Source organism: Erythrolamprus reginae, chromosome 1 (assembly GCF_031021105.1).
Source record: "Erythrolamprus reginae isolate rEryReg1 chromosome 1, rEryReg1.hap1, whole genome shotgun sequence".
In the NCBI taxonomy this organism is placed as follows: domain Eukaryota; kingdom Metazoa; phylum Chordata; class Lepidosauria; order Squamata; family Dipsadidae; genus Erythrolamprus; species Erythrolamprus reginae.
This window is the reverse complement of record NC_091950.1, coordinates 322743946-322771485: the sequence shown is the minus strand read 5'-3', so window position 1 is coordinate 322771485 and position 27540 is coordinate 322743946. Positions and strand designations below refer to the sequence as shown.

The window sequence follows — 27540 nt, the reverse complement described above, 5'->3', positions numbered from 1 at the left end:
GCAGTCCTCCCCCCCCCCCGCACATATCTTGGGGTAGAGGAAAAATGAGTGAAAGCAGACCTGGTCCAGGTGACTTTGCTTCCTTTGAGACCCCTTATCAGTTCAAGGGAAGGATAACTCCCATTCTCCTACCTCCCCTGTTTCAGAAATGCTTTAGATGATAATATAATTAGTGCTGTAATGTAGGGGGTACTTGGCACAGATAGATGAGTGGTTTACTGCTGATTTTGAATAATGATTTATTATTTTAATAAGATGTTGCATTTGTACTACATTACTATCACTTTGTGCACAACGCTCAGAATCTTTTTAGATTGAAACCGTTCATACATTTTCAAAACAATCATGTGTGCTACAGTACGCTCATGTGCACAAAACCATAATGAAATGTGCACATGACTCCCCCATATGTGCCCCATTCCCATGCATGCACGTTACCCTGTGCATGTCCCACCCCTATGCATGTGCGCATGAACCCTCAAGCTCCCTGCCCCCATGTATGCACAAATTTGCTTGCTTGTTTTTTCATTCATTCATTCATTCATTCATTCATTTAACTTCTATGCCGCCCTTCTCGAAGTGACTCAGGGTAAATGAAAATAATATGTATGAAGAAATCTAATTTTTTTTTTAAAGAATTATTAATAAAAAATCCTAAAACCCCCATATACAGTCATTCCCATTCATTCAATTAAATCATTCACAACATCAGAGACAATCTTGTCTCTCACAGCTCCCATGCCTGCTGGCAGAGATAGGTTTTCATTCATTCATTCATTTATTCTATTTTTATGCCGCCCTTCTCCTTAGACTCAGGGCGGCTTACAGCATGTTAGCAATAGCACTTTTTAACAGAGCCAGCCTATTGCCCCCACAATCCGGGTCCTCATTTTACCCACCTCGGGAGGATGGAAGGCTGAGTCAACCTTGAGCCAGTGATGAGATTTGAACCACTGACCTACAGTCAGCTTCAGTGGCCTGCAGTGGCCTACAATCAGCTTCAGTGGCCTGCAGTACAGCACTCTACCTGCTGCCCACCCCAGCTCTCTGGAACCATCACGGCCCTATGGAAATTATGGAAGAGAGGCAGCAAGAATCAGAAAATAAGATAACTTGTAACAAAAACACAAACCTGTTGTTGAGGATAGGTACGTGTATTTTTAGTTTTATGGGACCATTAAGGACAGGAATATTCTATCTCTCCTGCCAATGTTTTAGTTACCTGAATATTTTAGAAAGGAGACTTTTATGTGACCTCCAGCTTTCTAACTTTAATCGTTAGGAACTGAACAAGCTAAAAAGGTAGAAGGTATAGATTTATGCTAATAAAAAGAAAGCCTTTTAAAGATTTATGGTATAGTATGTGCTATTAGCTAATGAGTAGCAAAAAGAAAATAGAGAAAATATATACTGCATATATTTGGAAATCATTACTTGAATTAAGCCAAGTGCTGATGTAAGTCAAATCATTCGGCATCTTGGAACATACGGGAGAAATCGGGTGGAATAAATGATGCGGGTATATGAACTAGTGATTTATTATTAATCAAATATGTGGAATAGTAGAAGGCGAACATTACATAGAATTCTTAAAAATGCATTTTACAAAATTGATTTGTCAGCCAAAAGTAAAGCAAAAGGGCTATATAATTGTTTGGGTGAAGGGCAAAAGGGTCATGATGGAGCTGTATATATACAACTTATTGTTTGCTTGGCTATGATATAGGAACGGTTGTTGGTTTGGTTCTGGTATAGGGCATGTATGTATTTAAAAGCTGTATATTTTTAAAACAATAATCTTTGACTCCACTTTCTCTTCTGGTGAAAAGCTAAACAAATCTAGAGCCTAGTTATGCATAATGTTCATATTTTAAAAGTCCTATTTCCAGTTACACTTTTCAATCTGTGTGACAAGTTTAAAATAATATTTGGTTCTTCTTAAGAAGTATCTGTTCTGTTGCTGCAATAGCATAATTTGAGATCATTGTTGTTAGAAGTTAAGCAGTTTCTTCCCAAGCCAGGGTACAATAAAAAGCAAGAAGATAAGGACATTGTTTGTTGCAATACAACCCAAAACAACCAATAGGCAGAGATGAACATTTGTTCCTTGTCACTCTTACAGGTTTCTAATTCAAAGATGTAAGCCAATCATTAATATTGAGCCTGAATGGCATTAGCCAATCACACACAGAGACACAGACATGCAAACGCACATACAGACACATAAAAGTTATATGGTGTTGTGGTTGGCTCTGGCCCAGCGCCTGCCCCAGGGAATGTGGAGGTGGATGCAGGGGAAACATGTCATAGGTCTGTTTTACTGCCGACAGAGTCAGGTAGCATAGTTTCCTTGAACGAAGAAGAAGGTGACTTGGAAGAGGGGGGCTTGGCACACAGCCCAGGAAGCCAATATCCATTATCTTCGGTCGATTCAGATGAGGAAGTGTTAGACCCACGCAGGCACAGAATTATGCATTGAAGAGACCAATTGAGGAAATATTACAGGAGATAAGAGAGGCCACATGTGTTTGGGTGGGGCTCCAGTAATTAGAGCTGCTGATATAAATAGCAGCGTGCTGGTTTGGCCGTTGTGGAAGATTATCTGATCGTTCTTTCTTCAGGACCGTGCCTTGCTGTTTCCAGACTTTGTTTGTTGATTTTTCACGACTTTGAAACCAAAGCAGAGCAAAGTGTGGGGGTCTCACTTCTTGGAAGAAGGAGGGCTGTGACGTTCCTTCACAGCTGCTAGCTAAGTACTTAAGGACTGATTAAGGGGATTGTACAGACTACCAGGTTGTTTTGGGACGAGTGCTCTTTGCAATACAAAAAGGGTGCTTTGTTTCTTTTGAATTTTTGTGATAAAGAACATTGTTTTTGAATTTTCAAGTGTGTGTGTGTGTGTCTGAAATTTGTGCCCTTGAATTTTCAGGAGACTCATACCATAGAGCCCGGCAGAACATATAGGCTTTCTGATTATGAAGCCTCACCTGTAGGCTTCCCTTTTTATTTATGTAGCCATGACTACAAAGACATTGTCTGCATTAAACAACAATGCCTACAATCTTCCTTTCATGTAACTTTTCTGACATGCTCACTTACCCTTGACAGAGCTAGCTCTCCCTTCAAAATGGCATCACTGTTTCTCATTATAACCTATTTTCTCACCAATTTTTGTGCTATTTTAGATATTATTATAAGAAAATATTTCAGTATTATAACTGATAGATTATGCCACAGACCAAGGGAAGAAGTACTCAAGTAGAATAATATCCTATTTGTGGACGCATCTCCCAAGTTATTTCAAATCTAAAATAAAGGGTGTGTGATATATAGAATTTGTGTACATATCCTGTAATACTTATTGACATATAAAACAGAAGAACTCTGTTGCTTTTTAGTGTTTTCACCATTTGAAAGACTAGTCTAGAGAGAAGGCAAAATTTCCAATCCAATGTTTTCGATGTTCCAATTTGGGACATTGGTTGTCCCAAAGTTATTCTCCAGCAATATGCGCCTGGAAAGGACAAGTTGAAGAGAGGTGCTACATAAAAACAAAAATGGAAGCAATAAGAGGAAATGCACAAACCAAATGTGAGAAAATAAGGGGAAAATTGAGTGAGAAAAATTGATCTAATAAAGGATCATTTTTACTATATAAAGATATACAGTATAGTTAATTAATCTTATACAGGTGTTGCTTGGGAAGGAGTATACAAGAAGTATTGTTTGCACTGTAAATAAAGATGTTTTGGAAGACTAATACCTTATGCACCTTCCTTCTATTATTTATTTATTTATTCATTCATTCATCAAATTTATAAATGTTGCCAATTACACACGAAATTACTGTAATATACCTGTCTTTATATTTTATAAGAAAAATAAACTGTGCTCAGAAAATATTAAGTATACACAAGATAATTTTTCCTGGATAATTTTGTTTCATCAAGAAAAGTTTTCTTGGTATATTTTTAGACTAATTTTTATATTTCTGTATAATAATATTAATAATAATTAAGAAAAGTAGACATATTCTAAAGTAAAGTTTGACTTTTGGTGACTGCAGAAGTAGAGCCATAAAGGAATCTTGATAAGAGTATAAGAAGTGATTCTCCTGGAATGCTTTCCAATTTTCTCATTAACACACTTTCTCTGTCACGCAAGACCTTGGACATGCTAACGATAATGGCAAAATAGGAAGGTAGAAAATCATGATTAAATTGAAGAAGATACAACGTGAAAACCGTTTGTAACTAAAGTTTTTTACTTCCAGTTTTTGTACTTTTTATTCACAGCGCACTCCTCCCATGGTGATCAAAGATCTATTTGAAGACATTAAAGATGGAATTGTATTGATTGCTCTTTTGGAGGTCCTTTCAGGACAAAAATTGGTAAGTATTTTTATATATAAATACTTATTTGTTGTTCTTGTTAATTGATCTTATTCATGCTTTGTAAATAATGGCCTTTCCCTAAAACATTGGCATGCTAATATTCTTTCCATCTGCATAATAAATAATGCATACTCTATAATATTGATCTTGGTATAATAGATGGATTTATGGATTGCCGATCATCCTGTATACTTAACCCATGCTAGAAAAGCAAATGAATGAAAAAGCATTAAATAGTGTAAATATTTTCACATTAGCATTATAGAGTATCAAGAGAGTACTGTTAAGAAATCAATCTATTTTTGTTTTATTTTGATTTAGTTCTGTGTTAGTCACTGTGATTTATAAATCACAATCTGTAATTTATTTTAAAACAAGCCATAATTAAAACAAGACCTTACAAGTTCAGTTCTCCTGGTCAGTAAAAAAAAAGATCCATGTTAGAGACTGATTTCAGACAACAGCAGTCTTTCATATCTTAAATCTAACCAATCTCCTGTAAGCACAGTCAACATGGGCACGGATCATGTTAACTGGGATTCTGAGATAGCTGGAAACATTATTATTAGGGGCTGTAGTAGTGCAGTGGTTAGACCAGCTATAAAAGCACTATGAAGACATACAGTGGTACCTCTACCTAAGAACACCTCTATTTACAAACTTTTCTAGATAAGAACCAGGTGTTCAAGATTTTTTTGCCTCTTCTCAAGAACCATTTTCAGCTTACAAACCCGACCCTCCAAAACTGTAACTGGAAAAGGTAGGGAGAAGCCTCCATGGGGCCTCTCTAGGAATCTCCTGGGAGGAAACAGGGCTTCCACCCTCCCTGTGGTTTCCCCAATCGCACACATTATTTGCTTTTACATTGATTCCTATGGGAAAAATTGCTTCTTCTTACAAACTTTTCTACTTAAGAACCTGGTCACAGAACAAATTAAGTTCGTAAGTAGAAGTACCACTGTATATAAGTCTAAGTACTAAGTGCTGTTATGCAGAGGTTTCTCTTAGAATAATTGAGCAGAACTAGGCAAATTTAATCAGAAGCCAGTTGAGATAAAATGGTATCACTGCTCAGAGGAATTTGTTTCAGGACCTTGGGAACTAAACTGCTGAAATTTTGAACAAATTAGAGCTGAAGAACAGGTATTTTATACAAGTAAGATGTGAGTGATATCTGTGAGTTAATATCTGAGAGTTAAAAATTAATTTGCTCCAAAATAGTGGAATCCTGCCATATCTATGTTGAAAGAGTAGATTTATAAAGATGCTGTTAATGTGATATCTTTTGGAGTACAATAATGAGAGGAAAAAATCATTTTTTTTACTAACGGAAAAAACCTAGTTTGTTAGTTTGTTTACTAAAAGCAAACCAAAGTTTGTTTTTTTTACTATTGGTTTTGTACCATTTACTTCTTGGATTTATAATCCAGTAATCCATGGTTTCCATATAAAACGTGCAAGCAGTTTTTTTATGGATTGTAAAATTAGATCATTCATTGCAGTCCAAATGCAATTGTCTTTTTTGGAGTGCAGACAGCTCTTTGGTTCCTATTTATTAACTTTCAATCATCTTCTTTTATGATAAGAAAAAGTACTCCCTCTTGTGGTAGAAAAAAAATTTAAACAAAGTTTTGGGGTTACTTTACTTTTATTGAAAAATACTACAAATTAATTTTATTAAAGTGAAGTATTAAAAAATTGAGCCTGAATATCAATTTTTTAAAAAATCAGGTTTTAGTCCAAATCAAAATAAAATATATTTTAGCTGTTATTTTTTTATTCACATTATGAATACAATCTGTTTTAATACTGTGATTTGTTAATGGTCCTTTTTTATTTATATTTTTTAAAAGCCTTGTGAACAAGGGCGAAAATTGAAAAGAATTCATGGAGTGGCCAATATTGGAACTGCCCTTAAGTTCCTAGAAGGACGTAAGGTAAATTTCAGAGTTTTGTAGCCATTTGCCTCTTTTGAAAGAAACTTAACCGCCTTAACTAGTAAAAAAAAATTCCCTATTCTGTAGCTGGGATGAAATTAAATGAAAGATAAAGTAAGAATCTCAGGAACTAAAACAGTAGCAATAATAAAGATGATAGAAAGTGAGTTTAATGCACTAATTTAGAACGCACTTTTCATGTTAACCTGTTACTCTGTATAAAGCATATTTTTAAATTTCATCTTCTTATTCTAAACATAATCGACATATAGGATTTTAAACACATATTTATTTGTTTTCCATGCTAGTCCGTGTATAGAAGATCACCGGTTAGTATAATACTTTTATCAAACATTCAACAATTTAATAAATTTAAACTAAAATTAATTGAAACCTTTGAAAAACATAATTAGCTATATTATTTAAGTACGCTATATAGAGAGCAAAAGGTACATAGAAATACATACTGTAGGGAATATAATGAGCAGAAATATGTTATCTAGAAAGGTAGTTGTAGTTCATCAGGCACACTTCAGGAGCAGTGGAGCTCAACCAGTTAGGACACTTGGCTGGAGGTTAGCAGCCCCACATTCAAGACCTGAGAGCTGCTGTGGGACGGGGTTGAGCTCCCATCCTTTGCTCCAGCTCATGCTGGGAACATCAAAAGAGCCCTCAACAGGGCATCCACAGGGCAACAGTGTCATCACCGCTAATCTTTTCGACCTGGAAGCACCTCAGACCTCAGTGCTTCTGACAGGAGTACAGCAGAAGGCATGCTGCCCCATACTATCTTCTCAGATTGGGGCAAAGATTTCTAGTTCTTGTCAATAGTTGTTTTCTTACCTTGCTAGTTTCCTTATATTATTTGATCTTGGGAGTGAATGCATTCTGGAGAAGAGGGCAAGCTCAAGTGGCTATGGTTTCCTACTTTTGGCAAATGGATGCAGGGAATTTTTATAAGTAAAAGAATTTGTGGGATCTAGTAATTGAAAAGTGAAGTAAAGATTTATATATCTAAAAGGTCTGTTTGAAAAGCATCCGATGCAGCATATTATTTTCTCCCTAATCTATAGAGCTGACTGCCCTATGCAGGATTTTCATGGTCTACTTTCATGTATGTTTCATTCCATCTAAGAAATATAACATAAATTGACAGATGACAAATTGACAAATTTTATGGCATTTTTTTAAAATTCAGAAGAGTAACTGTAAGTGTAGGAAAATATATTGATTTTGAGAATATATACTATTTACATTAAGGCTCATAAACATGTTCACAAATGTTTCCATCTTATATCAAACTACCCAATTGTTGTGGGCTTTCTCTAATCCATGATGATAATGTGTTTACATCTCCCTATCCAAAAATAGATTAAGCTTGTCAACATTAATTCAACTGATATTGCCGATGGAAGACCCTCTATTGTGCTTGGGTTGGTTTGGACAGTAATTCTGTATTTTCAGGTTAGTATTTTCATTTTTTAAAAATTATAGAAGACAGGTTATTACTGTTGATTGCACAAGCCAGCCAGATGTTTAGATTGGATTTAATATTTTAAACCCTTCCCATGTCTTTCCTAAGCCATAGGTATAGTTTGCTCTTCGATGGTATTAAAAGTAAAGCTGCCTCTTGCAACTGACTGATGATGATTTTGTCAATGCCAGTGGTATTCAAGTGGTGTTCCAAATGTTTTGGAATTGCACTCAAGGCATCTGTACCTATCTTCACCTTCGTTTGCCATAGTTATTCTATTCTTATTTGCAGCTTTTTATATTTTGCAATTTACTTAAATAATAAAACATCAATTGTGGGTTGTCATACAGTCAGCAAGACATTTAGATTGGATCTGGCATTTTTATCCATCCATCAAGCCCTTTCCAAGATTAGCTAGGACACAGAGCTAATAATATGCTACTATAAATAAATAATGGAGATATTTAGCTCAGAACTCATCACTCACCATACTACTATTCCAAATCCTGCTTTTTCATTCCCTAAAAGTCTTCAACTGATTTTTTTAAAAAAAACATTTAGGAGCATTTGTCTTTGATTAAATGTGTGTACATATGTGAGATGGGGTGTTCCTAGTGTCAGGATATTGTATATGTGCTGTAGTTGCTACAGTTTTCCATGCTTCATGAAGAACTTGGAGTACACTGGAGTACAGTGTTAATTACCAGGGTGGCACAGGGGTTAGAATGCAGTTTGATTCTCAACAGCTCAAGGTTGACTCAGCCTTCCATCCTTTGGAGTTCAGTAAAATGAGGACCCAGCTTGTTGGGGGCAATATGCTGAAAACATCTTAGAGAAGACTGTAAAGCACTGTGAAATAGCATATTAGTCTAAGTATCTTGCTATTGCAAACCAATTTGGAGCTCCCTGCAGCTGAATATAAATAAAAATACAGTGGTACCTCATCTTACGAACGCCTCTTCTAATGAACTTTTCAAGATACGAACCCGGTGTTTAAGATTTTTTTGCCTCTTCTTCCGAACTATTTTCACCTTACGAACCCAAGCTGCTGCTGCTGCTGCTGGGATGAAGGGGTTTCTTTTTTTTCCCTTTTTTGAAGAAAGAAAAGGGAGGGCCAGCTTGGAGGGAGAAATGACTGCATTTAAATAACTAGGAGAACAGCATGTTTGCAGGCACTGAAAGGGTGTCTTTTGAAGAAAGAAAAGGGAGGGGCGGCTTGGAGGGGGAAATGACTGCATTTAAATAACTAGGAGAACAGCGTGTTTGCAGGCACTGAAAGGGTGTCTTTTGAAGAAAGAAAAGGGAGGGCCAGCTTGGAGGGAGAAATGACTGCATTTAAATAACTAGGAGAACAGCATGTTTGCAGGCACTGAAAGGGTGTCTTTTGAAGAAAGAAAAGGGAGGGGCGGCTTGGAGGGGGAAATGACTGCATTTAAATAACTAGGAGAACAGCGTGTTTGCAGGCACTGAAAGAGTGTCTTTTGAAGAAAGAAAAGGGAGGGGCGGCTTGGAGGAGGAAAGATTTTGCAGAGAACAACGTGCTTGCAGAGGCACTGAAACGGTGTCTTTTGAAGAAAGAAAAGGGAGGGGCACCCCCCTTGCCTTTCTTCCTTCTCACTCACCCTTTAGCCTAGTCTTGCTTCTTCTACCCACCCCCTTTAGCTGCTCCTCCCTGCCCTCTGTTCGCCTCCCTTCTAAAGTTTGGGAATTTCCCGAAGGATTTGCACGCATTATTTGCTTTTACATTGATTCCTATGGGAAACATTGTTTCATCTTACGAACTTTTCACCTTACGAACCTCCTCCTGGAACCAATTAAGTTCGTATCATGAGGTACCACTGTACATGTAATAATGTTGGAATATTTACTAGATAGCAAGATGTTTTTGGATTCATATGTGTTCAAGAGAAGTTTTATTGTTTATAAAACCACATTTATTTAAACAGGGGTGAAATGCTCCCGGTTCTCTTGTGCGTTGATTGCTGAAAAGCCAGTTGTGAAGGGAAGACGAGGGTCCACCCACTGGCCCAGACACTGCCATTTGGGTTCTTTTACCCTCTGTACATGCACACAAGGCTTTGCCCATGTGCAAAGGGTAAAAGAACCCAAATGGTGGCATCTGGACAGGTGGGTGGAGCCTCATGCTCCCTTCACAACCGTCTCTCCAATGACTGACAGGCACAAGCGGACCAGGAGCATTTCACCCCTGTATTTAGGGCATATTTGACTTGCTGTTCAGTTTTAAAAAACAAATTCCAAAATGAGGGAAACAATGGACTCATTTTGCAATCTCGAGAGAGTGTTTTTTCTCTGCTCTCTTTTGGAGAGCTGACCAACAGAATAATTAATATAAAATTGCTTTTTGCTTTTGTTTCCTTTCATTAATTAAGTTGTACAAGTACTCTTTGTTTAGCAGCTTCATAATTTGGCATTTTCACTTACAGTGATAAAAAGTAATTTTATAACCAATTCTCACAGTCTTTGAAGCAAAGTAAAACTGAAGTAAGATAATAAGCACGGTTGCAGTTTCACTTCGCAACTTCTTTGCTTAATGACCAAATTGCCAGTCTCAACTGCAGTCACTAAACAAGTACCATTTTATATTACCCACAATATTTCACCTGTACATATTTTTGATATTCCAATTATTCAAGCATACTACACCTATCAAAGCAATAAGGCAAACCTAGCCATTTTATTGAAAAGTTGTCGCGATAGTGAAGATGATTAAAGTCCGTTTGAACCTTAATTACCGCGGAGGTGATGGATGGAAGCTGTTTAGTCATTTGTTCAAGACAAGATTTCTTTTTATTATAAAAGTAGAAAATAAAACATGTCCTGGTGGACAACATAATAAAATACATATTTACATGATGGTGGATAGAAAGAAGAATGGAGTTTTAGGATGAAGAAAAAGGAAGTAGTGTCAGATGTGGCAGGATATTACATCATAATAGGAGGAACTTAATAAAGCACATACAGTTAACTCTTTGATTACTAAATGTCTTTGGGGCTGTCAATATTCAGCGTGACAAAAGTAGATTCCTCTGAATTTTAGTTGTTGTTGTTCAGTTGCTGAGTTTTGTTTGACTCTTTGCAACACCATGGACCATAGCAAGCGTGACCCCCTCATCCTCCCCTGTCTCCTGGAGTTTGTCAAAATTCATCTTCATTGCGTTGATGACACTATATAACCAGCTTATCCTCTGCTGTCCCCTTCCCCTTTTGCCGTCACTCTTTCCCAACATCAAGGTCTTTTCTTTCCAATGAGAATGAGTCCTTTCTTCTCAATAGGCAGCCAAAGTATTTGAGTTCCAGCTTCAGTATCAGTCCTTCCAAATAACGGTCAGGGTTGATTTCCTTTAGAATTTAGGTAAGCCCTAATGAGTTCATGGACAGTTTCTCCCAAGATGAATTAAGATCTGTCAGAACTCTGGGCACGAAGGAGAATAATTTTTCAGTCTATAAAATAGGATTTGTTCTAACACAGTAGTTCACAACAGCTTCATGTTGTTCAGTAGTTATCTTTTTTCTATGTATGTACCAGTTTGTAATACAGTAATACCTACTCTCATTTATATCTCAAGAATGGTCTCACTGCTCAAGGAAATCTGCTATACCTTATAAAAGGGAATTAGTACGCCTTAGCATTGTGTGAAGGATCAACAATGTACACATTAATGGTGATAGATGGAGATTTTATATTGCTTATAAAGATTGTCATGTTCTTCACAGTTGGTTCCGAGGTCCTGAACAGTCATCAAAATTTTAGTAATCATATAAATTTGTAGTTTTTGCGAAGGTATAATTCATCTAGTTTAAGTTTTATTAGATTTGTATGCCGCCCCTCTCCGAAGACTCGGGGAGGCTCACAACAACAGCAATACAAAGTACAAATCCAATATAAGTTAAAAGCAATTAAAAACCTATAAATATTAAAAAACGATCATTACTACACAATCATACCAATCTCATATATTACAGTCAAAAAAAGGTGGTGCTGGGACGACAAGATAGTTATTCCCCCCATGCCTGACAACATAGATAGGTCTTCAACATCCTACGGATGAAGAGTAGGGGCAATTCGAATCTCTGGGGGGAGTTGATTCCAGAGGGCCGGGGCCGCCACAGAGAAGGCTCTTCTCCTGGGTCCCGCCAAACGGCATTGTTTAGTCAACGGGACACAGAGAAGGCCAACTCTGTGGGACCTGATTGGCCGCTGGGATTCGTGCGGCAGAAGGCGGTCCCGGAGGTATTCTGGTCCAATGCCATGTAGGGCATCTAGTTGGTTCTTGCATACAAATGGCATTTGGCCAATTCAATTAAGTGAATATGACTCTGCTTTACATCCTTTAAGATGTATCTTCTGAGAATGCAGTTTCTTATCAGGCAATTTTTGATTTGCACCTGTTGATGATAAATTTTCATGTCCTGTTAATTAGATGTTGAACAAAATGCTAACCTCAGAATTCCCACTACCCATAATACAAGGACTCCTCGACTTACAATAGTTCATTTAGGGTTAAGGTTGCAGCAGCACTGAAAAAAAGTGAGTTAGGATCATTTTTCATAGTTATGTTTGCAACATCCCCATGATCATGGGATCAAACTTCATACTTATGACTGTTGCTGTGTCCCAAGGTCATGTGATCACCTTTTGCAACTTTCTGGTAAGCAAAATCAATGGGGAAGCCAGATTCACTTAACAACCAAGTTACTAACTTATCAACTCCAGTGATTCATTTAACAACTGTGGCAAAGAAAGGTCGTAAAATAGGACAAAGCTCCCTTAACAAATGTCTCGCCTAGCAACAGAAGATTTGGGATCAATTATGGTTATAACTCAAGGAGTACCTGTACCCTGAGAATTTTTTCTTCTACACGCAGATAGAGGAACTTACAAGCAACCTACCACAATTGCAGTCACTCTGCAGTAGTACATCATCTGTGGATAGTGTCGTCAGTTCTGAAACTTCCAGTCCACCCTCTAAGAGGAAAGTTTTCACTAAAGTCCAAGGAAGTGCAAAGAAGGCTTTGCTAAAATGGGTGCAGTACACATCAGCAAGGTAAGCATGAGTTAACCAATATATCAAAATCATTTATATCAGGGGGATGAATGAAAAGTGAGAAAGAAATACATCTCTGCATACTTTATTCTATTGAAACCCTAAACAAAATTCTTCATTTCAGTAGGAGTTATTTTAAGGCAGAAGTGGCACAGTTTGAGGAGAAAGACACTGTAATTCCTACCCCAACTTGTTTCAATTGTCCCCTAAAGGTGTTTTTTTTTAAAGGCAACCAGACTTTTGCTTTTCCTTGAAGATGTTATGCTTCCAATCCAAGTAACCTTCTTGCAACATCTTCAAGGAAAAACAAAGTCCAGCTACCTTTTGAAAAATCATCTTTGAGATGACCATGACTTGGATGACTGAAAATCTCCATAGATGTCCTTCAACTGAGCTGTCAATTTTGGCATCAAAGTTAGTTAATTTTGTCACTGCTGTTTTTTGCAGCATATGAGGAGTTTTGTCAGCTAGTGTTAGTAGCATTATAAAGTGCTAAGGATTTGTACGTGGGTTGTGGGTTTCCACCTCTGCTTTGAGAAGTTATTTTCTCTTCTCTTGTCAATATAGAATATATTTATGACAGTGATGACAGGGATGAAAAAAGTAACTTTACAACCAATCTTTGCTTTTGTGATGTTGGCGTTCTATAAAGCAAAGGAAAACTAAAGAAGATGATAAGCACAGTCACAGTTTCACTTAGCAACCACTTCAATTAACAAACAAGTTGCCAGTCAGAATTGTAGTTGCTAAATGAGGACTACACGTAACTATGTTAGACAATATCTATGTACTAATGTGACACAGCAAGGGATATTGTTTTGTATTTATCTATGGCATCTTGATAGTATTTCGTACAGTGGGGGATTATATTGTTTGATGTTGTGATATTCAGACTTTGGTCCTAGTGCTGCCTTAAAGAAGCTGATGCAGGCATACCTGCTATAGGGAAAACCTTAAAAACCATCTCCAGTGACTTCCTAAGTTGACTTACTGCTTTTCTTTGACTTAACAAGAGCTTATGAATTCACATTACATCTACAGTGGGGGGGGGGGGTATTTAGTCAGACACCGATTGTGCAAGTTCTCCCACTTGAAAAGAGGCGACAGGCCTGTAATTGACTTGCAGAAAACATTTGACCTCTGTCATTGCCCACAAAGGATATATAAGGAAGTATTGAGATGAATTTTTGTTATTGACCAAATACTTATTTTCCACCATAATTTGCAAATAAATTAATTAAAAATGAGACAATGTGATTTTCTGGATGTGTTTTGTCATGTTGTCTCTCATAGTTGAGATTTACCTATGATGTCAATTACCTGGCCTCTTTCATCTTTTTAAGTGGGAGAACTTGCACAATTGGTGCCGGACTAAATACTTTTTTTCCTCACTATAAATCCCCTCTGCCTTATTCAGGCCACTTTTTTTGGGTAGAACTGTACTGAACTGTGGACCTAATCAGTCTATGTAAAGTTTCAAATAGTGTCCGATGTCTGTTGAGGTATCTTTTCTATGAAGGTATCACTTGCTACTTTCCATGTGCCAAATTATATTGGAAGAAACCTGATTTAATTCGATATGGTCTGACCTAGCCTGATTTTCCTTGATGTACTCTGCTTAGAAGAGATTTTGATTGACTACTTTGTCTGAACATCTAATTTGCAGAAGAGCACAATACTTGTGTTTCCATGTCACTGTCTGAATATATGATTAGAACTTTGAAACATGAGATAATTGGACAATAATTTAACAACATAAAACTAAATGTCAATGTGTAAGAACAAATTAATGTTTTTTCCTACACAAATTATATCCCGCTTTTTATTTCAACTGAAAATTCAGGACAGCTAATAGGTATAAGAATACAAAACACATAATCATACTAAATGATAATAAAGCCCTAGAAAAACAGATGGAGCTTTCTAAAGAGTAGGAAAAAGACCACTTTCATAGACAATGCATTCCATTGTTTAGGTATGATGAACTAAAAACCCTACTAAATGCCTGATAAGAGATCAGGGGTAAAATGCTCTGGTTTGCTCATGCCTGTCGATCGTCAGAGAGCCAATTGCGAAGGGAGCATGAGGCTCTGCCCACCCACCCTCTGAGTGTGCACAGAATGCTTTGTACATGCACAGACGGCAAAAGAACCCAAATGGGGCAGGTGGGCAGAGCCTCGCACTCCCTTCGCAACCAGCTCTCCAACGACTGAGAGGGATAAGCGAACTGGGGGCATTTCACCACTGTAAGAGATGTCTCTAAATTTGAACAGGGTGGATTTGATTTAAATCAAGTCGATTTAAATGATGATTTAATTTACTAGTAAAAAAGGCTTGATTTAAATCAACTTGATTTAAATAATAATTTTTAAACGGCAACTAATCTTTAAAGAAAAAAAAAACTCATCTAATTTTATCCACCCTGAATTTGAAGGCAATATTGATAGGAATGTCCTTGCAGATCTTGTTATACATTAATGCAGACAAAATATACCACACCCAGGGAAAATTGCAAAGAATATTACTGGTTACAGTTCTCAAATACTCTGAAAGTTATTGTGCCAAGGGCAGAATTTCTAAATTTATCATGTAACAATTCCATAGATATAAATTAAATTATATTTAAATGAGAGTTTGTTTAAAAGCAAAAATTATAGATAATTGAATAAAAAATGAAACATTCATTTCAGAAACACTGCAAATACACAATATAATAGTTTAATACTAGAAGTTCAGCTTGCTCAAGTTAGTAGTGTGTTATTTTTTTTAATTTTTAAGGCAAACTGGGATTGAAGTCAAGGATTTTGGACAAAGCTGGAGAAGTGGTATTGCTTTTCATTCAGTCATTCATGCTATCCGTCCAGAACTAGTGGATTTGGAGAAGGCAAAAACACAATCTAACCAAAAAAATTTGGAAGAGGCCTTTACAATTGCAGAATCAGAACTGGGAATACCAAGACTTCTTGATCCTGAAGGTAGGGTAACATTTAATGTGTAATTTAAAACAATTTATAAATGTTTTGATTTTTTTAAATTTCACATGTGACAAGCATTTGTTTTTATGTCTTGTTTTTACTCTATATTTTAAAAAATTGGTTCCTCATTTTTTTCCAGATGTGGATGTGGATAAACCAGATGAAAAGTCAATTATGACCTATGTAGCACAGTTTCTGAAACATTATCCAGATCTTCATAACACAGCAGGCGATGCACAGGAGGCTGATGTATGTTTTAAATTACAATATATAATAAAATTTTCTGACACAATAGTAAAGGTTTAAAGGGCATCTAAGTATAGTTTGAGTTAATGAGCATTGGGGCCATGGATGAAAAAAATGCAATTTTAAAAAATAAAGTAAAAAGCTTCATTGGTATCACAAATATGGAAAGATGGTAGATGATTTCAAAAGTTGTTTTGGGGGATCTCATGGTAATAATTTTTCCATTTTTGTCAACACTTTTTAAATATATAATTTGAATTAAAAATTGTAATTACACTACTAAAAATTAATACAAATTAAACTTAGAGAAAGAAAAGACAATGGAAAACATTAACAATGAAGAAAAAGGGAAGAAAGAAAAAAGCATATAATAAAGAAAAATATAAAGAAGTTACTTCTGATCTCCATTATAAGAATAATTCTCTACTCCCTATAAGATTAAACATTTATTAATCTTCATTACATATCTTATATGTTATGTGTAAGCAAACCCACTGTATATAATTTTTTCAAACCTGCCAGAATATTGCAAAACAAATCTTATTTTCACTTTGATTAAATAAACCAACTGTCTGATCCCTCTTTTATTTGTAACAGCCTTAATCTATAATGCAATCCAAAACTAATAGTACAGTATTTGATTTCTCTTCAATTCTTTTTTATCCCATGTCACAGTCTTTCTCAAGGCTTTAACAAGTCTTTTTTTTTTGTAGATCCAATGAGAAAACTCTTTCTAGGTCATTTTCCTGGTTTATCATTTTGTATTCCCCTTTTACTTTTAAACACCTCAGCGTCTTTTGTACATCTAATAAAGTGCCCTTTTCCATATTCTTCTCTTGGCCTGTCATTTGTAGTTTCACTTGCTGTTCTTTCTTTATCTTGTTAGATAAAATTATTCCACATCTGTCATTCATTCTTTAACATCTTTTAGACACATTCTATCCAAAGAAGCAGACATTATTGCTGACACTGTTGACATTTAGTTACTAACTTCTGGCTACATTCTTCAAAAATCTGTTATTTTGAATGTTTAACATTTTGTAACATTTTGTACCTTCCAGTGTTAACTGACAGCAGGCATGTATATATATATATTTTTCTTGTGCTTAAAATCTTTAATCTGTTTCTCATGATTTGTTTATTTATAATGTTAATTCCAAAATCTTACAGTAAAAGTCAATATTCCATATTTATCTGGACTTTCTTAATCCATTTATATGTTTCTTACATCAGAATCTTGCTTAGCATTTTGCTGTTTATTTAATTGCTGGATCTTTTTAAAGGTGGGAGTTTCAAGTTAAATACATGCAATTTGGTTGTGAGTTGAATGCTCTTTTTATTTGTCATAGAAAGATCAACCGATATTAAGAGATCTGAAAATTTGGATTGAACAATTTGAAAGAGATTTGTCAAGGACACAAATGACGGAAGCAAGCTTACAAGAAAAATACCAGGTATTTCTGATTTTCTAGTTCTAGGAAAAGAACAGATTGTGATTGAGAAAAATCATGATGACTGTAAAGTAAAGGAATTTTAATCCAACAAATAAAGACGCAATGGACTGATGAATGCTGCATTTAGATTCTGCACTAAGATTTTGAAGCGGTAGCCTTGAACAAATGTTTCTTTTTATAAATATTCTTTATGTTTTTGTACCCTTTTTAAAGCTGCATGCTGCCCATGATCACATTAAGGACAGCAGCCTCATAAATTTGGAAGATGAATAAATAACACTGTGTCCTTGTTCTTACATATTTCCTGCAGTCATTCAAACATTGCAAAGCACAATATGAAGCAAAGAGGAAACAAATTGAACGTGCAATCCAGTCTTTAAGAAAGGATGGAAAACTTTCCCTTGATCAAGCTCTGGTGAAGCAAGCCTGGGACAAAGTTACTTCTCAAGTAAGTTTCGAAGGCATAAGTATTTCCTACCAATTTTTATCTGTATGTAGAGCTAAGCAAAATGTTTGTGAGTGTTCATATTTCATATTAATACATGCATTTTTCAAATATGCACATTATTCAGAAATTGAACAAAAGTTGCTGTACATTTTTTTCATCTCTTTCACACATATTTATCTCTAAAGTGATAAAGAAAGAAAGCATCCAAAGATGGATTTACAAAGCTAGATGACATTGCACAGAGCCTGAGATAGTTATTGCAGATATTTGCAGAAATGTATGTCATAAAGAGCTATGGCATTTTCAATTTTCTTTTTTATCAAATTCACGATTCTCCAGTGCGCTGCTAAGGAGAGTCCAATGTGGGTTCAACTCTTGTGGGTTGCTAGGGACTGAGTTTTAATTGATTCAAATTGAATAGCGCCCTCTAGCTGCCTAGCAGGTCAGTTTTTTAAACTCAGTCGTAGTGTAGAGACGTTCTTTTTTCTTTCTCCTGACTATCACTACTGCAATGTGTGCCATTGTCCTTCCTCTCTCGTCTGTTGGGGATGTTCGTTTCTTTCATCAATGTGGTGTCTTGGGTGAAACTGCATTTCCACTGTTCTGTTCTACTACAAGTCATTTTTCAGAATTGCTAGATTTTATAGGCATGCCACCACATATTTTTTTTCTAAATATAATCTTCATAGTGAATTTCCATTGAAATTCCAACTTTCATCTTTAGTACTATATTCAAAATTTGATCATATAATATTTTAAAAAATTGCATTCTAAATGATATTTCACTAGCACTTTAAAAATTAACTCAATAGGTGTTTGTCATGGTTTAGGTTTAGGTTTATTGGATTTATATGCCGCCCCTCTCCGCAAACTCGGGGCGGCTCACAACAATAATAAAAAACAGTACAGTACACAATACCAAATCCAATGCCCACCCATCCAGTTCCAATTGAAATTAATAATCTCATAAAAAACAGTATATATAAAAAACAGGCACACAGTCAATCAATCAGCATCACATATTTAGGGAACAAAATAAAGCTTGGAAATGGTATACTAGATCTCTTATTGTCCTGTTTTCCAGCTTTTTGAATGGCACTTGTATCTTGATAAATCTCTTCCTGCACCTCTGGGCCCTATCGCAGCCTGGCTTTGTAAGGCTGAAACTTCTCTTAGAGAAGACCTTTCCATTCAGCAGTCTCATGAGGAAACAGCAGATACGTTACACCGGAAACTTGAACAGCAAAAGGTTTGTATATTTTAGTTAAATGATATTATTTCTAAATTTTATTATACATACGGGAACATGAGGATTTGAAAGTATTGTAAGTGTTGTGGCCCGCCAGCAGTCCATGCAGCTGGTAGTTAATTCAGGCAATGCAGAGGCTGATATGGTGATTTGGTACCCAAATCAGACAGTGAGGAGGCTGGAGATAACTTGGAGCCAGAGATTTAGTCAGGGCTTCAGAACCTCCAGAATCTTCCATCAGTGATGAGGAAGAAGAGGAGGAGCCTATTCTCAATGCACGGGCATGCAGAACTGCCAAAAGGGAGGAGGTCTCCTTGAGAGTAAGGCTTGGGGCTAATTGGACATTCCCTTAGCCTATTTAAGGGATGATGACGAAGGCAGCAATTTGCAGGAACAACATTTGTTCATATTTCTTTGTGTCTTGACTCCAGAAACAACTGATTGGCTCTTGTTCTGTCTCTTGACATTTTCCTGCAATTGCTTCTGGGCATTATGGCAACCACCGTTAGCTTGCTGATATCTACAAGCCCGTTGTCTCAGAATTGAGTTATTAATGTTAATGAAATTGAATTAGCTGCCAGTGTTCAGAAAAGACTGCTTTAAACTGTATTTGTGTTTGACAACTACTAAGTAAGCTCATTAGTGGTCCTTAATTAGTAAAGTAAGGATTTGTACAGACTTTGCATTGTATGCTGTGTTCTTTGTGGTCCATAGCTGGGGAAGAACAATATAGTCCGGTGATACGCTTAAACCCACAATGATCCTTAAGTGGAGACTTGATAAGAATCAGTGTTTAATTTGTACAAAACAAAGGCTGGGTAAAACATTCCCAACATATACAAAAGAGACATGTAAAGAAAGGCCACACCTTGGGGAAGGTATGTAGTCCTGTGATACCTCCAATTCTGCCCCCCCCCCTCGCCTATGCCTTCCTTGTAGCCCTGCATTGACTGTGCAGCAAGTAACGGGGGCTGAGTGCTTGGCAACAGGGAGCTGGGTGCTTGAGATATCCGCCAGGCACGGAGTAGCACAAAAAACAAGATGATAACAGATAGCAGAAGTTAGATCACTGGTAAAAGCAATTTCAATTCTTACAGGAGCAAAGCGATTCTTACAGAAGCAAAACAGCCAGTTATTATTATGTCCCAGTAATTCCACTTATTCTATTATTATTGTTATTATGTCCCTACAATATGAATGACTTCTGATATGCTGTAAGTACATAAAGTAGGCCCTGCTGGTCTATAACCATAGTAAACATTTGATTGATTTAAAAAAAGGCTAAGATACAGTATATTTACAGGGATAGAAGGAAGTCTCTTCATTGAAAAAGTACATGGATTTTGCTTCCTGGTGGACTTATTGTTGCATTTTGCAAAAATGTTTTTGAACTTCATTTCTCCTGAGTTAGTAATTCATTCCAGGCTATACATTCAGTGTGGCAAACTGCTGGGAACTTTGGAGAGTTTCATTTTAACAGCCTGGAGGGCATCTGGAAGGATAAGGCAATTATGTGGCATTTGTAGAAGGAAACAAAAAGTGGGAATTATGCTTTATTCTTGAAATTAAATGTACATTTCAAGCCATCCCCAATAAAAGGAGAGAAAGAAATGCAGTTATGCAACTTTGTCCTATTATATTTATGAAAAGACTTCAAAATGATACCCTATAGAATTATGCTGTTGGATCAGGTTTTTCTCTTAACAACGATGCCTAGACCTACATGTGTGTGTGTGTATGTGTGGGTGTGTGGGTCTAGGCATATTCGGGTCTTTTCCTGTGTAAGATTGATAGACTCCTGGTGATGTTTCAACGAGATCCCACTCATCATCTTCAGGCTGTTGACTTCAGTTTTGTGCTTGGGCGAACAAAGCATGGTCTGAGCTGCCGTCCCTCTATAAATACTGCTGGGTGGGTGTGGAGTGCTGGCTCAGCTGCTGCAAATGGGTTGGTTAGCTGTATCGAAACATCCTGATTAGTTGGTGGGGTAACACCTTGAGTAATTGATGTAGTTAGTTGATGTTTGCACATTAGTTGATGTTTGCAGATTAGGAGTGACACCCCGAGTAATTGTGGCAGTTGATGTCTGAAGACTAGTCAGCTGTTTTGTAATATATATCTGTGGTGGCTCCGAGTTTGTGGTCTGGCTATGTGTTTATGGCATGTGTCAGTTTGCTTTGTGTGTGTGTCGGAGGGGGGTGGAGCAGTTGGAGGCACTGCTGTGGTTTGGCTTCTGGGTGGTGGTTGTATTTTGTCTCTGAGGTGGGTATGAGTTTGGGTCTGGTGAGGGTGATTGGTGGCGGCCTCCTGTGCTGTTCTGGGCCTGGTATCAGTTTTCGTGGCTGGGATTCGTTTGTTGATTAGGGCTAGTTTCCAGATGTCTGGTAGGCGGGAGGTATCATTACGTTTATTCATGTTGTGGGGGTGTTTCTCTATTTCAACGGCATCCATGATTATTCTTTTGTTGGAGTGTTCAATTTTTGAAATTAATTTAGTTCTTTCAAAATCAATTTCATGTCCTGTTGTTTTGAGGTGTTGGAAAAGGGTGGAGGTTTTTTTTTCTTTTCTGTGTTCTGTGATGCATGTGTTTATTCTACTATTTGTTTGTCCAACACACACACACAAACACACACACCATATTTTTCGGGGTATAAGACGCACCAGAGTATAAGACACACCTTAGTTTTGGGGGAGGAAAATAGGGAAAAGAATCTTCTTACCATCTGGCTAGCGTCCTTAGTCTGGTCAGCTTCAGCACATTATTTTATCCCCTGGTTAGGGCTTTAACCCTGTTGCTCTGTTCAAATCCACTATACACTTGTACTGTTTACGAGTCTGTGATTTGCACCGAAAATTCTTTATTTTAAGTGCTTATATTGGTCAATTAAAAAACTTCGTTCCATTGGAAACTAGGTTGAACACACATGCACACAATGAAATAAAAATTGAAATTAAAAAAACAATGCTTATTGGTTTAGTTTGCTCATAAAAGCCTCCCCCGCCCCCTTTCTTGTGAATTGTTTTCCAATTTATAGATAGTTTTGCCTGCAAACAACGTACAATTTTAGTAAATTTGGTATGGAATTACTAGTTTGAACATTTCTGAACATAATGATATGAAAATTGAACTGAAAAAAATGATGCTTATTTGTTTATTTTGCTCATAAAAGGGCTGTTGGCCCCCCCTCATTTTTTCAAGCATGTCACTTTATAAATTTTTCTAGGCCCCTAATTCCAAATACTTTCAATAACTTTGGCATTGAATGACCAGTTTGGACATTTATGAACATAATGAAATGAAAATTGAACTGCAAACATTGATGCTTATTTGTTTATTTTGCACATAAATGTCCCCCCCGCTGTGTTCAATTATTTCAATTTATATAAAAATTATGCTGTTAATTTCAAAATTACATACAGTGGAACCCCGACATAAGAGCTGCTCTACTTAAGAGCAACTCGAGATAAGAGCTGGGAAGGGAGAGATATTTTTGTTCTACTTACAAGCCCAAATTTGAGATACAAGCGCCAAGGAGCTGTCTCCTGAAGCCAAACGCTAACTTCCGCGTTCGGCTTCAGGAGACAGCTGCGAAGCGGCGCGCGTGTTTTAAAAGGTTGCAGACGGCCTGGGGGGCTCGGGGGGGTGCTTGCAGCTTTCTTTCTTGCTCTTTTTCTTTCTCTCTTTTACCTTCCCTTCCTCTATTTCTTCTTTTCTTTCTCCTTCCCACCTTCTTCCCTCCCTCCCTCCTTTCACTCATTCCTCTCTTACTCTCCCCTTTCATAAGTTTCCTTGCTTCCTTCCTCTGTTCCTGTCCCTTCCCCCTTTCTTTCTTTCTTTCTTGCTTTCTTTCTTGCTTTTTCTTTCTCTCTTTTACCTTCCCTTCCTCTATTTCTTCTTTTCTTTCTCCTTCCCACCTTCTTCCCTCCCTCCCTCCCTTCACTCATTCCTCTCTTACTCTCCCCTTTCATAAGTTTCCTTGCTTCCTTCCTCTGTTCCTGTCCCTTCCCTCTTTCCTTCCTTCCTTCCCACCCTCCGTCCATTCATTCACCCATTCCTCTCTTGATCGCTTAAAGCCGGTCCCTGGTGCAAAAAGGGTTGGGGACCTCTGTCCTACAGGATTGGGTGGCAGAGAAGTTGAACATATGTAAATTTAAAAGTTTAAGAAAGTTTACAAGTTAAGTGAAAGAAAATTCATTATTCATTTATATGTACATGTACATTTCTTCATTAAAAACATGTCTTTCTGCATAATTTAGACTAACTTTGTGAGTTTTTTGAGGGCTGGAACCAATTAAAATTATTTACATTAATTCCTATGGGGAAAAGTCGTTCGAGATAAGAGCTGCTCGACTTAAGAGCCCAGGTCCGGAACGAATTAAACTCGTATCTCGAGGTACCACTGTACTTGTTTTTAGTAAAATAGATTTCTTTCATAAAATTAGTTCTCTGGCTATCATGTGCTTGCTTTTCAAAAGGATATTCCCAATATTTCTAGCCAAATCTACATAAAAAGTGAAATTAATGTCACACAGCAAGGCCGAGGATGGTGGCACTTTTGTGAGCAAAATAAACAAATAAGCATCATTTTTTTCAGTTCATTTATATTTTTCTTATGATCAGGAATGTTCAATTTAGTATATCAAAACTTTTTTGGGGAAATTCCTTAGAGATTTGTAGCCTAAAATATATATAAACTGACATGAAATGCTCAAAAAATGGGTGGGGGGGCATTTTGATCAAAATAAAAATATAAGCAGCATTTTTTTTCAGTTCAATTTTCATATCATTATGTTCAGAAATGTTCAAACTAGTTTCCCAGTGAAAAATTTAAGTACCTAAAAAAAATCTTAATACAGTTCCTCATGTTGTGGCGACCCCCAAACATAAGTGTAGCACTAGTTCTCCCAACAGAGCTTTAAGTTGATTGGCAGGAACGTCAGAGGGATACCCTTAATGTAAATGCCTGATTGGTTGGATTCTAAAAATAGGTCCCAAGGCGCCAGAATAGAAGCTTTAGTTCCTAACACCATGGGAAATTTCTCTTTTTCCATGGTCTCAGGCAACCCCTGTGAAATGGTCATTCGACCACCAAAGGGGTCCCGACCCCCAGGTTGAGAACCACTGCACTACAGGATGAAGGGCTCTTCCACCTGTTTCCAAACAATATAGTCCTGAGCATTTTTTTGCCAATTGGGCCCACAATACTTGCTGATATTGTTGATCAATCTTGTTTTAGATCGCTTTCGTGGACACTTTTTTAAAAGTGAGATCCACACCTATCTATACACCATCCTGTATTCTTTAGAGGGGTGGCATACAAATCTAATAAATAATAATAATAATTTTTAAACTACCCGGAGTGCTAAGAAATTAGGGTTCCCTATAAATTTAATAAATGAATAAATTTAAGCAGCAGGAAGTCAAAAGTCGCTCCTCTTCAATTGCTTTTTTACTTGTCCTTCATCATCTTATTTCTCTTTCAAATAAGGTAATATCTCTGGAACTGTGACCCTGTGGGGCACAGGCTTTCTATTGCTCAGTAAAAATAAGCATTATAAACATATGAAAACAACAGCTATGTATCAGTCTATGAATGACAGATGCCTACGTTCCCTACCTCAAGTGTAATGCTAGAGAAGTCTGCTTGACCCTTTACAGATGTCGTCTATTTACAAATGTAATGGAGCTTGCCCATAACCTGAGTATTTGTGGGAGTGAATCTCATACCTTGAACATGATTCCTCCCTCTTTTTACCCACACACTCGATAAGTAATCGATTACGCAGCTCGTTAAACACACAAGAGGTATTTCAATGTGGGGAAGGCCATGGGGCCCAGTGATAGAAAGGCTACTTGCTTAAGACCATCCAAGGCCATCCTGACCCATTGAAATACCTCATGCTGCCCACAGTTGCTTTCCCCCTCACCCAACCTGTTGTACCAGGTCACTTACGGTGCAAAGAACTCCTCCTCCTCCAGCCTGTCAGCTGCGTGCGCCTCCCCGAAATTCCATTTTGGTGTGCACAAGCATCTCTTATCACATAACTTCGAATGTTCACTAAGGGAACTCTTGTAACTCGGGGATTTCCTGTGTTCAGAAGAAATGCAAAAAGAATGTTCTAGAGCAGTGATGGTGAACCTATGGCACGGGTGCCACAGGTGGCACGCGAGCCATTGCCCTAGCTCAGCTCCAACGTGCAAGTGTGTGCCAGCCAGCTGGTTTTTGGCTCACACAGAGGCTTTGGGAGGGTGTTTTTGGCTTCCAGAGAACCTCCAGAGGGATGGGGAGGGCGTTTTTACCCTCTCCCAGCTCTAGGCAAGCCTTTGGAGCCTGGGGAGGGCAAAACACGAGCCTACTGGGCCCGCCAGAATGTGGGAAACAGGCCATTTTTAGCCTCCAGCGGGCCTCCTGCAGGTGGGGGAAGCAGTTTTCGCCCTCCCTAGGCATTGAATTATGGATGTGGGCACACACACACGCTCTTTCTGCACCCAAGGGAAAAAAGGTTCGCCATCAGTGTTCTAGAGCAGGGGTCTCCAACCGCCGGTCCGCGGACCGGGACCGGGCCGTTGGGGGTTTTCAGCCAGTCCGCGGCGCCAGGGCCCCCTCGGCCTTTCCGCGCTGCCCACCGCCCGCCCGATTTGCCCCCTCTGCTCCTCTGCCACCTCCTGCCTTTCACCGCAGCTCCTCCCGCACCCGGAACGCACGCCCTGCCCGCCTCACATTTGCTGAGAGGACTTTCGCCCCGGGCTCTCAGCAAGGGGGCTGCATGAGAGGCGGGGCCGGCGGAAGGTGATATTCAATGTCGGGGGCGCATGGGCGGTTTTGCGCGCGCTCCCTATCTCCCTGCTAGCCCACTCGGAATACTGTATTCAAAATAAGAAAAGCCTTCGCCGGCAAAGGCTTTTCTTATTTTGAATACGTATTCCGAGAGGGCTAGCAGGGAGATAGGGAGCGCGCGCAAAACCGCCCATGCGCCCCCGACATTGAATATCACCTTCCGCCGGCCCCGCCTCTCATGCAAACCCCCTTGCTGAGAGCCCGGGGCGAAAGTCCTCTTGGCAAATGTGAGGCGGGCAGGGCGTGCGCGCGTCACCGCTGAGAAGAACGGAGAGAGAACGAGAGTGAGTGAAAGCAACAGACAGCAAGATAGAGAGAAAGTGAGAAAGAGAGAGTGAGAGAAAGGGGGGGAGAGAAAGAGATAGCAAGAGAGAGAGAACAAGAGAGAGAAAGAGCGTGAGAAACAAAACAAGAGAGAAAGAGTGAGAGAGAGAGAAAGCAAAAGAGACAGAAAGAAAACAAGAGAGAGAAAGTGAGAAGAAGAGAGAGAAAGAGAGGGAGAGAGAGAGAAAGAGAGAGGGGGGAGAGAGAGAAAGAGAGGGAGAAAGAGAGGGAAAGGGGGGAGAGATAGCAAGAGAGGGAGAGAGAAAGAGAGAGGGAAAGGGGGAGAGAGGGGGGAGAGAAAGAGGAGATAAAGGAAGAGGAGAGAGAGAAAGGAAGAGAAAGAAAGAAAGAGGGATAGAAAGAGAGAGAGAGTGAGAGATGCTCAGTGAGCCTTTCTTTGAAGTTGCCTTTCTTTCTTTCTTTCTTTCTTTCTTTCTCTTTCTTTCTTTCTTGCTCTTTTTCTTTCTCTCTTTTACCTTTCCTTCCTCTATTTCTTTTCTTTCTCCTTCCTACCTTCTTCCCTCCCTCCCTCCAGTCCTTCCTCTCTTACTCTCCCCTTTCATAAGTTTCCTTGCTTCCTTCCTCTGTTCCTGTCCCTTCCCTCTTTCCTTCTTTCTTCCTTCCTTCCTTCCTTTCCTCCCTTCCTTTCCTCCCTCCATTTCTTGCTTTCCTTTTCCTTCCTCCCTTCTTTCCTCCCTCATTCCCTTCTTTCACTCCTTCCTCTCTTCCTCTCCCCTTTCACACCTTTCTTTGCTTCTTTGCACCCTTCTTCTGTTCCTGTACCTTCCCTCTTTCCTTCCTTCCTTCCCACCCTCCGTCCATTCATTCACCCATTCCTCTCTTGATCGCCCCTTTTACGGCGCCGCTGACAGCTAGCTCCCCCCCCCCCACCGGGCCATGGAAAACTGGTCTAGCTGAAAGCCGGTCCCTGGTGCAAAAAAGGTTGGGGACCTCTGTTCTAGAGAATAACTTTCTAACTAGAGAATAACTTTTTTTTATTATTTTTAACTGCACTCAGTTGGAACCTGGCTGACCAGAATAGGGACTTAAAAAAATTCCAGTGTTGATGGTATGGAGATATATGCCAATTCATATACAGAGCAGGTGCAAAACATAAACTTACCTATTTGTGTC

General features: G+C 38.3%; 1 protein-coding gene across 1 annotated transcript in view; it reads left to right on the top strand.

Moving 5' to 3' along the window:
• The window catches only part of SYNE1 (spectrin repeat containing nuclear envelope protein 1), a 354964-nt gene that overhangs the window by 61847 nt on the left and 265577 nt on the right, over positions 1-27540 (top strand). Inside the window, exons 4-13 of the mRNA XM_070733725.1 lie at positions 4296-4391; positions 6248-6331; positions 6640-6660; positions 7703-7795; positions 12693-12871; positions 15650-15846; positions 15986-16095; positions 17442-17546; positions 17857-17994; positions 19079-19243. Coding sequence (XP_070589826.1) covers positions 4296-4391; positions 6248-6331; positions 6640-6660; positions 7703-7795; positions 12693-12871; positions 15650-15846; positions 15986-16095; positions 17442-17546; positions 17857-17994; positions 19079-19243 — 1188 coding nt within the window. The remainder of the gene's footprint in view (positions 1-4295; positions 4392-6247; positions 6332-6639; positions 6661-7702; positions 7796-12692; positions 12872-15649; positions 15847-15985; positions 16096-17441; positions 17547-17856; positions 17995-19078; positions 19244-27540) is intronic.